This window comes from Elaeis guineensis, chromosome 3 (genome assembly GCF_000442705.2).
Source record: "Elaeis guineensis isolate ETL-2024a chromosome 3, EG11, whole genome shotgun sequence".
In the NCBI taxonomy this organism is placed as follows: domain Eukaryota; kingdom Viridiplantae; phylum Streptophyta; class Magnoliopsida; order Arecales; family Arecaceae; genus Elaeis; species Elaeis guineensis.
The window spans coordinates 6,422,878-6,432,324 of NC_025995.2; the positions used below are offsets into that span (position 1 = coordinate 6,422,878).

General features: G+C 36.1%; 1 protein-coding gene across 3 annotated transcripts; it reads right to left on the reverse strand.

The window, feature by feature from the left end:
* Positions 1 to 752: 752 nt before the first annotated feature.
* LOC105042304 (uncharacterized) lies at positions 753 to 8,618 on the reverse strand. 3 transcript variants are annotated; one of them, XR_831501.4, is made up of 7 exons: positions 8,436 to 8,616; positions 8,085 to 8,190; positions 2,496 to 2,540; positions 1,960 to 2,068; positions 1,606 to 1,822; positions 1,124 to 1,445; positions 753 to 915 (listed from the first exon to the last, which is right to left on the reverse strand). XR_831501.4 is itself a non-coding variant. In XM_010919452.4 (6 exons), exons 1-6 carry the CDS (start codon positions 8,487 to 8,489, stop codon positions 1,248 to 1,250), a joined length of 729 nt encoding a protein of 242 aa, XP_010917754.1. In that variant the 5' UTR covers positions 8,490 to 8,616; the 3' UTR covers positions 1,042 to 1,247. The 3 variants fall into 3 exon arrangements, 2 of the variants coding, with proteins under 2 accessions (XP_010917756.1, XP_010917754.1); XM_010919452.4 differs by lacking the exon at positions 753 to 915 and having other exon boundaries at positions 1,042 to 1,445; XM_010919454.4 differs by lacking the exons at positions 753 to 915; positions 2,496 to 2,540 and having other exon boundaries at positions 973 to 1,445; positions 8,436 to 8,618.
* Between the last annotated feature and the right edge of the window lie 829 nt (positions 8,619 to 9,447).

A 9,447-nucleotide genomic window follows, 5' to 3' on the forward strand; every position in this document is an offset into this window, starting at 1 on the left:
GACTTCCTCAATTAGACCACAGTTAGCCACAATCTTATGTCCAGCTCATATGCACAGCTGTATACCAACTCACTTACAGATGGTCTCTAACCACCTAACAAACTCCTTTAACGGTCTAACAAATTTTGAAATGACCTCCTCAACCCATCTATAAATAAAGGATCAGAGATCCTCCGACGATAAGTTCTACTCTCAAAAATTAAGAAAAACTCTACTAGTAGAAAATTAAGCCAGACTCTTAACTCCTACCCAGTTCTCCTTCAGTTTCATTCAATTTCTCTTGCTCTTCCACTCTTTTTCACCTCTATTTTCTAGATTCGAATTGACTTAAACATCGAAGGATCAAGAACCGAAGTATCCCCACCTAGTTTCTTGATTGATTTTGCAGATTGAAAGAATTTTCATTAGATCGCAAAAATTGCTTTAGCCTAATTTCATCCAAATCGATCCACTTTACTCCGGATTTCGAAATCTGCAACAACATAATCTACTACCAGTTTTTCTGAATTTGTTGTCAGCTTTAGACGGCAGCATCTAAATTGCACTGCACTTACGGTCCTTGCCAAGCATCCATTTCTAACAAATGCATGAGAAGCATCCCATGAATTTCAGAACCCGGAATTACCTTTGGCTTGCGGCTCTGCTCAGCAATCTACAAACAGAGAGCATGAGGACTGAGGCATTCTATAAAATGGACGTGGACCATTGATTGGCTAAAGAACAGGTTGCACATGCCTGCTAGTCTAACAAGATGAATCAATCAGGAAAACCCATTTGGGCCTGCAATGATTGATGCAAAAATTCTCAATAAAGATCAGTAATAAGCACATCACTTCAGTTTTCTTATTCCCCTTGGTGCAAAACTTCAGAATGCTTCAAGCTATTTTTCTTAAGTTCAAAGGTAATGCAGCGAACCTACAAAATAAAAGAAAGAAAAGGTATGTTGTTACCAAAACAATCCAAACATCAGCGTTGTTGATCAAGAGTTAAACCGCTTAAATGGAAAGTGAAAGCAATTGCTACAAGGATGAAGCCAGCATGAACTCCAAAGAAATCCTCTATTATCATGCACCAGGATAGAAGCCTCATTGAAGTGTGGGAACATCACAATACAACAACGTACCTTACTAATTTTTATTAGTGAAACACCACTCAGCTCCTTTGCTTCCTTAATCTTAAATATACCTTTTCCAATGCACCACCATCAAAGCACTTCTCAGAACCAAAGTGTCAATAAGTTTGGGTTTTCAGTCCTGATAGTTTGCATGATCAGATGGAAATTCAGAATTTCTAGCTCGGCGATGCCGATGAGCTCTCCTGTGGGAACGCATCTGTCTTCTAGGATGTGTTCTCATGTCGTCAGAATGAGCGAACTCCATGTCACTATCTGGATAACCAAAGACACAGTCCAACGGATCTGCAGTCATATCTCCACCTAGGCTCCTCTGGAAATAAGGGAGGATAAGTACTATACAAACTAGAGAATCATTCTTCTAGATTTCCACAGTAATAACAAAATTCATGTTGAGAAGTGAGCGTGCAGTTAGGCAAAGCAGTTATTTAGAAGTTCTATGATCAGTTCAAGCTTCAATTTAATATACTTACAGTGGAGTGTCTCGGTTGTGTGTCAAGTTTATCAAGATAGCTGCTATCCTCTGGACCTTCTGTCTTTTGAACAGCACTGTTGTCCACATAGAAATTCCGTGATCGCCACCTGAGAAAAGGTTTATCTGGATTTAAGTCATTAAATACTTGCTCTGGGTAGAAATGTTTTTTTACAAGCTGCACCCTTGATAAGTTATCCCTGTGTTTTGTCAATATTCTGCGATCAAAGAGCAAAACCAGATCATAAATTAGATGAGTGAATGAAAGTTCAGTTATCTCATGAGACCACAAGTAGAAACCATTAGAATTGATTGACAACTTTATATGAATCATGCGGTGAGATTGAGGATTTACATATTTGCCAACTCCCTCTGCATGCGACTTCCTTCAAACCCTAGAATTTGATCAAGGCATGAGTTTAATGACCTGTCAAATCTCCACATTCCCGTGAGCATGGCAGAGCCTACAATACAGCCACTCAGTAGTTCAAATCGCGCATCTAAAAATTACTAAGGAAAAAGAGCTCAACATGCAGGAACAGGGGGCTATTGTTCCTTTGGGACAGAATGTAGAGACTACCAAACTCCACAATTAATAAGCCTTGACGAATCTCATTACCACAGCATAGAAAATTCCTTCCACATTAAGGTTTGAGACAATGACTGACACCAATGTGAAAAGTAAATGTATTAGCCACACTCAATCATGAAATCAGGTTACTTGGGTGAGTCCAACTTTTTCTACTTATAACCTAGGCAATAATTTGAACTAAGCATCCCTATCTATGTACAAAAATTTGTTTTGCCACCCTGCTGAGACTGACAGCAATGAATATGCTTGCATTTAACTTTGAACAACTGTTTGCAGCAGAACATGTGTCTGCAACTTACCTACGGAAATATTGAACCTCTGCCCACGTGTTAGTCTCCTGGTTGCTGCATTGTAGTGAAGTATTCCATAGCAAGTATTTGAGGTTAGAGAAAGAATATATACATAAACGTTCATACAATTGACAATAAAATAATTATATATGTAAACAAACATATATAGCTATTTTAACTTTAATCTATAAGAATTATTACATATGCATGTATGCATACATATAAGCAGCACCATATTTTTTATTAAAAAAAAAAAAACTAGCAACAAAGATCAAATACAACTTTACCAAAATATGATTATTACATACAAAGCATTGTATACAGACAGGGACTTAACCACAAGTTCAGAAAACCCAAAAAGCGGGACCCAGCATCAAGCTATAGACATAATAATAGCACCAAGCATGGGGAGGAAAGGAAAAACAACATAAATCAGACAAGGCTCAGCACTACCATTATGATGATGAGTATCAAAACACTCAACTGGATAATCATACTGCTACACACTTAACTATATAGTTCATATATGGTAATACATATGCATATCTATTTTCATAAGTATACTTATTTATATCAAACTGTTAAGCTAGGTGCATCTAAAAAATTATACACTGGGACAAGAGAGGAGAGGAAAGGAACCTCCCTGCTATTAGGCACTTCCATACCAGCATCACTCCATGTTTTGAAGCAAATTTTTCACATCATTGCATTCATCATCTACTCCTTTGCTTCTTCCTTCATTTCCCTTCATATTTCTTCCTTGATCTTTCTTTTCCCTCCATTTCTCTAGTAAAACCTAATTTAGTTGCATTTCTTTCTTCCCCATTGTCTTTTTCCTTTTATACTCTTCTCATGCTCTTTTGTCTCATATTTTGTACTGTATTGTCCCTTTTCTTTTTGCCCTTTTATTTTGTTTCTCTTCTTTTCTCCTTTTTCCTTTTCTCCACTGCTGCTCCCGCATTTCCTTCATCTGCCATTTTTTCTCTTTTACTCATCATTCTTTTTCCTTTTTTCTTTCCTTCGCCTAAGACCCGGATGGAGGGATAGTTCATAAGGTCCACAAGCCAACATCTACAGTTGACCAATAACTCAACAGTCCAGCTAGTTCAGCAATTCAGGGCCTTGCAGAACAGATGACCTCTCAATTTTTGCCCTTCATTGCCCACTTGGCCAGAGTAGGCTCTTGACCTTTCAAATTTTTGTCATTGAGTTCAAGACATGATTCAATCATAGCATGCCAAGGAACCCTACATAATCAGTACCCCAATCGGTTTTTTTTAATTGACCACCAAACAATGGGTACGTTAATGGGAAGAATGTGTATGAACTCCTAAAATAATCTGATTAGAAGGGGAAAAACAAGATTATCAACTCTCTTTCCCTGTTCAGCCTGTGGAAGATGGGTTATTAATTATCTCCAACCATGAATTTCTGAACCACAAAGACTGATAATGAAGCACGTAATACTAAAAGAACAAGAGAAACTACAAGAAAACCTTTGATAGGGAGAAAAAAGATTCTCTCATTCAATGGAACAAAATTTCCATGGAAATAATTACCCTTCTAGAGTAGATTATAAATGCTGCTGGCACATGCAGCTACAAGAAAATCCAGGCCTTTTGAAAGCCTACTGCAGATGTTGACACAAACTATCTCAAAGCTCCAAATTGAAGCCCACTTAAATTTAGTTTCTTAAACAAACTCTGATGAGTAAATTATTCTAGCCTCTCCAAGCACTTTATCATCTAATATGTACCTACATGTGAAACTTTAAGTTACATGAACCAGGAGAGGTATCACAAGTTGATTTGGACACAACGCACAGAGCATATTGTTATAGTTAATAAATAACCATAAAGAATAACTTCCAGAAGTAACATTAGACAATGCTATTAATTTTTTAATTCAATATTTGCAAGCTTACAAAAGGATCACAGAACTATATAATAAGAAATTGTATAGAGAGGATGAACGTAGCGATAGACAATTCTACAATAATTATTAAGCTCATAGCCCATTAGCATATGAGAATGGGAGTAAATTGAATTCCTAGAGCAGCACGTAACCAAGATAAAAGCCTTCCACAATCACATTACAAGTCCCCTGTCTTTCAATTAATAGCTTTGTTTTATGTCTTTAAGGAATCTGGTTTTGGGCTTTAACTTCAAATATTTATCTAGAGAAATTTAAGTGTTATGCTCTTTTAGATTGTGCAATGGGCATGTCACCTTTCTCACAGAGGTAATGGAACATTATAAAATAATATTGCCCAATATTCTGAAAATATTACATGTCATTTCAAGTTTTCAACCATAGGCACACTCCCAGTCAATTATCAAACAAGACATTGATAACTGACACTAACCTTTTATGCTTATTGAGTCACACTACATGTTCACTTTACTTTCTTTTTCTTTCTTTAGATTTTATATTCAAAGGCATAAGAGGGAAGATGAAACATAGGAAAAATGAGATCATGCCCTTCTTCAAGATCATAAAGGTGACAAGGATCCTGATTGAAATCACAAAATGCAAAGCAAACAAAGGTTTGACACAGAAAAATGGCAAAATGTGCATGGCATCGTGGACTCAAACCAAACTTTGGAAATAATATAGAGTATTGGCCAAAAAAACATTTTGTGTGGAAATTGTATGGTTTTCACAAGAACTAATGAGTTAAGGGCCTGTTCTTTTGAGGGAAAAAAATTTACCCAGGAATTTGTATTTTTCTGGATAAGTATTTTCCAGACAACATTTAAACAGAAAAATAATTTACCCATGTTCTTTTATGCATTGGAATATGGCTCGAAAATCTGTTATCCATATTCTTTTGCATTATTAGTTTTCTTGGATAAATTGCCAAGATCTATCCATATTTTTCATAATACCTTTTATTATATAAATATGATAGTATAATATGATATATTATATTATAATATATTAATATATTATATTATTTTATTGTTATATATTATATGATATTATTATATATAATAATATGGTACAATATAATATATCATATTATATTATATTATTATTATGATATACTATATTATAATATATTGTATTATTATGTTATTATCATGATAATAAGATTAAGGATATATTAGGAATGAAATAAAAAGGTTATTTTTTTAGTTGATCAAAAATGATTTAGCCATCCCTTAGGTGGGTAAGATTTTCTTCTATTTGATGGATAAATGCTATCCATGAGAAAATAACTTATCCATCTTGAAAAGTATGAGAACATGAGTAAATTGATCAATAGAAAAATTGACCAACTTTTCCATAATATTTATCTACCAAAGAACAGGCCCTAAGGATAATGCCCACAATATGAATGCTGGGGTAAATAACTGTTGGGTGCATGTAAGGGGTGAAGGAATATGAAGCTTTGTAATTTTTCAGATCTTGAATGAGGCAAAATGTAATAAGTGCTCATTTTTTGGCCGCATGTATCAAAGTGCATAATGAAGTTGATGAGAGGCGAGCAAATTTCTATTTGGTTCTCATCCAATATTGGATGGTTATACACACTATTATCTCAATAGCAAGTTGAATCATTTGGTGCTATGTAAAAGTCAAATTTTATGGATCACCACTTAAAAAGGAGGTAAAGACATCCTTTTTGTATCACCTAGTTTCCTATAAAGAGTAATGTTTAGATTTGCTAAAGAAAGGGAAGTTCTGAAAATGATATTGACTAAGGAATAAAGAATGAATTGAATAAGACAGTGATGACATGGTTTCCATTTATCCATGATATTGCTATTAAAAATTTAGATGCATTCTCTTTTTATCAAGATATTGGAAGTTACAAGTAATACATGGTAGGCTTGCATTGAAAGTGAGAAATTTCTACAGTCAGGACCATCTCAGGCTACTCATTTCAGCATGCATATCACATAGTTTTGGTTGTCAACCGTTTGTCAATCCAAACAAATCATAGCATCCTCATTTTTTTCTGAGTCTTTCAAGGATCAGTTTTTTAAATACAATATTTTATTGGTCAAAATTGTTGTAGACAAAGACAGGACTACATCCATGAAGACCACAAAAATGCAATTCCTAAACATCACAGAACTCCTTAAAGTGAATCAAATGAGAATCATCAAGCCCTAGACATAAACAACCATGCACCACAAAACCAATGCCATTTCAACATTTCATTGAACAGTTTATTATAGAGTGAAAAACTGTACTATTTGTAATAAATCCTTATAACAATACTGAAGCTGCTTTTGGTTTTTCCAGGAGCTCTTCAAGAAGCCCTCCCATGGAATTGCTTTGAAGAGAAGCACTTCACCAGCTTGCTTTTGGGTGAACACATAATGCAAAAGCAGTTTTAGGCATAATTGGTTTCATTAGATGTTTTTGGTGTAATTGCTTTCACTCAGTTAGTATATAATTCTGCTAGACTTGAATTCATGTAAGTTAAGATTTTGGTAAGGATTAAGAACTTGGAATTGACCCACAGGATTACACGTTTGGGTTAGGGTAGGTTCCATGATAGGTTGGACGAGAACATCAAATCCATTTGCCTATTACAAAATTTTACTCTTGAAAAAGAGGAATTCACTATTTTCAGGTAACAAAAGCAGGTGCTTCAAACAAGCTAAGACCAGAAGCTTATCTTCTAGCTTCCCTTAATTTAGCAGCCTTTTGACTTCCACTCATCTGAAAAAGCACTTCCCAGTAGGCACTACTGAACACTTTATTTTTACAATAAAGTTTTAATTTTGCTTTTTTTTCCTGTTAAATTCAGAACTGTAAATGAACTTCTTAAGAAATATTTCAAACATCCCCACTCTCAACTAGTAGGAACTTAATAACAAACCATGCTAAACTCTTAAATGGATCCCCCAAAATCAGGTTCTCCGCCACCTTTCTGATGTTGTCTCATAATTTCACCCTTTTTTCCCTCTTTGATTGGTCACAAGTATGTTTTTCCTTTCTCCTTGAAATTACTTATCAAAATGTTTTACCACCAAGTCTTCAGTCAAGAAAAAGGAAAAAAACATACGTGATACATATAAAATATGCATCACTTCCTATTACCTTCCAGCTCATATTCCATACTAGCCAACTTACCAAAATAACTCTCTCTAGGGGTGGCAACTGGTTGAGTCGGTTAAATCATTAGATATCAGTGACCGGGTGTTGATCTCATCCTGACTCTGATATCAGCAGGTCTCTCTCTCTCTCTCTCTCTGCTAGCTCTCTCTGCTCACTCTACACTATCATTATCGAATGCAGGCCCATCTTTTCTTCAACATATAATGATAACAACATTTTTACACATAACACCAGTATATTGAGATACTACTCCTTATTCAACCCTCAATTTCGAAGGTTGCTTGAGATTCTATGACAAAAACCCAGAGTCGAGTCATAGGTCATCAACAGTAGTAAAATTAACCTTAAAAAAAGTGCATCCTTTTAGCAATTCTTCAAGCACTGAAAGTAACTTCAACCTAAAGACTAGAACTTTGCACACTATCCACCAAAAGGTAAGAAAAGAAGAAGCCTATAACACTAAATGTGCACAAGGGAGTAATTGGAATGCATCCAGCAATGAGTAGAAAACAGAAGCAATACCAGTCCACACAACGGCCGAAGAAAAGCAGGCCCCGAGCGTGAAATTGCGAATGGCCCTCGCCTTGCACGTCTGAAGAACCAGCTCCTCGCCCGCTGTTATCTTCTCCTGCAAGCAAGCAAGCACATTCCACCATTCAATTGCTCATTCTTCATCCAGAAATCCATCCGCCATTTACAACTTGATTGACAGTTTAAAACCCAATTCAAAATAATAAAAGTTTTTCAAGAATGAAGGTTTTTTTTTTTTTTCATGAAAGGCGGAGATTGAAACCCTGATACGAGATCAAAATGGAGAATTTGGGAAGAGAGAAACCCTAGAAATTGGGGATATGAGAACGGTGGGGATCTCACCTTGTTGGGTTTGGAACGGAGGACGTCCTCCAACTCGACCAGAACATCTCCCATTCCCTTCACCGAGAGAGAGAAAGGGGGGAAGGGAGGGAGGGCTTTTCTTTTTGTTCAGATTTGTATCACGTGATGACGATGGGTTTGTGACGCGACCGCCTCTGCGGGTTCGTTGGATGGATGGTTCCAATGAAAAAAAGCTTATCGGGTTTCTGAACGTAGAATGGCTTTGCAAATGATCAGGTTGATCGTTTATCAAAAAAAAAAATTTGCAAATGATCAAGTTGATCGTTTATCCAAAAAAAAAAAAAAAAATCAGATTTACTGTGTCCCGACACGACCCTAACCCAATACTTCTTGAAGACCCATCAATCGAATCAGGTTAAATATTGAAGCCGATTTTAATAATAGGTTGGATCCTTTTATGCAATCAGACCTGCCCTGTATAGCATCTGAGCCTAATTTGAATAAACAAAAACTAAACCCGCATCAACCCGGACCTGATCTAGTTCGACTTGAAAACTTATTCAAATTAATTCAGCAATCTCATCTATGACTGCAAATAGGTTGGGTTGACCCATGATCTAACCCGACCCACTTAGATCCGATCAGACCTATATTAAAAGACCCATGGGACTGCAATGGAATTTAAAATTGAACTTGTTCCATTTTTCAAGTCAGATCTGGGTTTACTAAATTTGGATCCGATCCGACGCAGTTCAACCCGCTAAGTTTTATGGGTTGGTTTGGATCTTCTGCTTAATGACTCGATCCGATCTAACTCGATTTGAACTCAGAATTGGATCCAAACGACCGAATCTATACCATAATGCCGACCCGTTAGTACTCACCATCCAAACATGATAATCGGAAATCACTCTCCTCTTAATCTCTCTACTCTCTCCCAAATCACTCTTCTTACTCTCCTTGTCTCCCTGTGCCATTTTATTCCTTTCCGAACAATCTCCACTGCAAATCGCTCTCTTCGCTTAGTCATGGACTGTATCTATAGGTAAAC

Bases quoted from the DNA above. Each gene is read 5' to 3' on its own strand.
- LOC105042304 (XM_010919452.4), bottom strand. From the start codon at position 8,489: ATGGGAGATGTTCTGGTCGAGTTGGAGGACGTCCTCCGTTCCAAACCC. The intron at 2,069-2,495 runs GTAAGTTGCAGA...GCTGTATTGTAG, and splicing joins GAGGTTCAATATTTCCGTAG to GCTCTGCCATGCTCACGGGA. The intron at 1,823-1,959 runs GTAAATCCTCAA...CTTTGATCGCAG, and splicing joins CAGAGGGAGTTGGCAAATAT to AATATTGACAAAACACAGGG.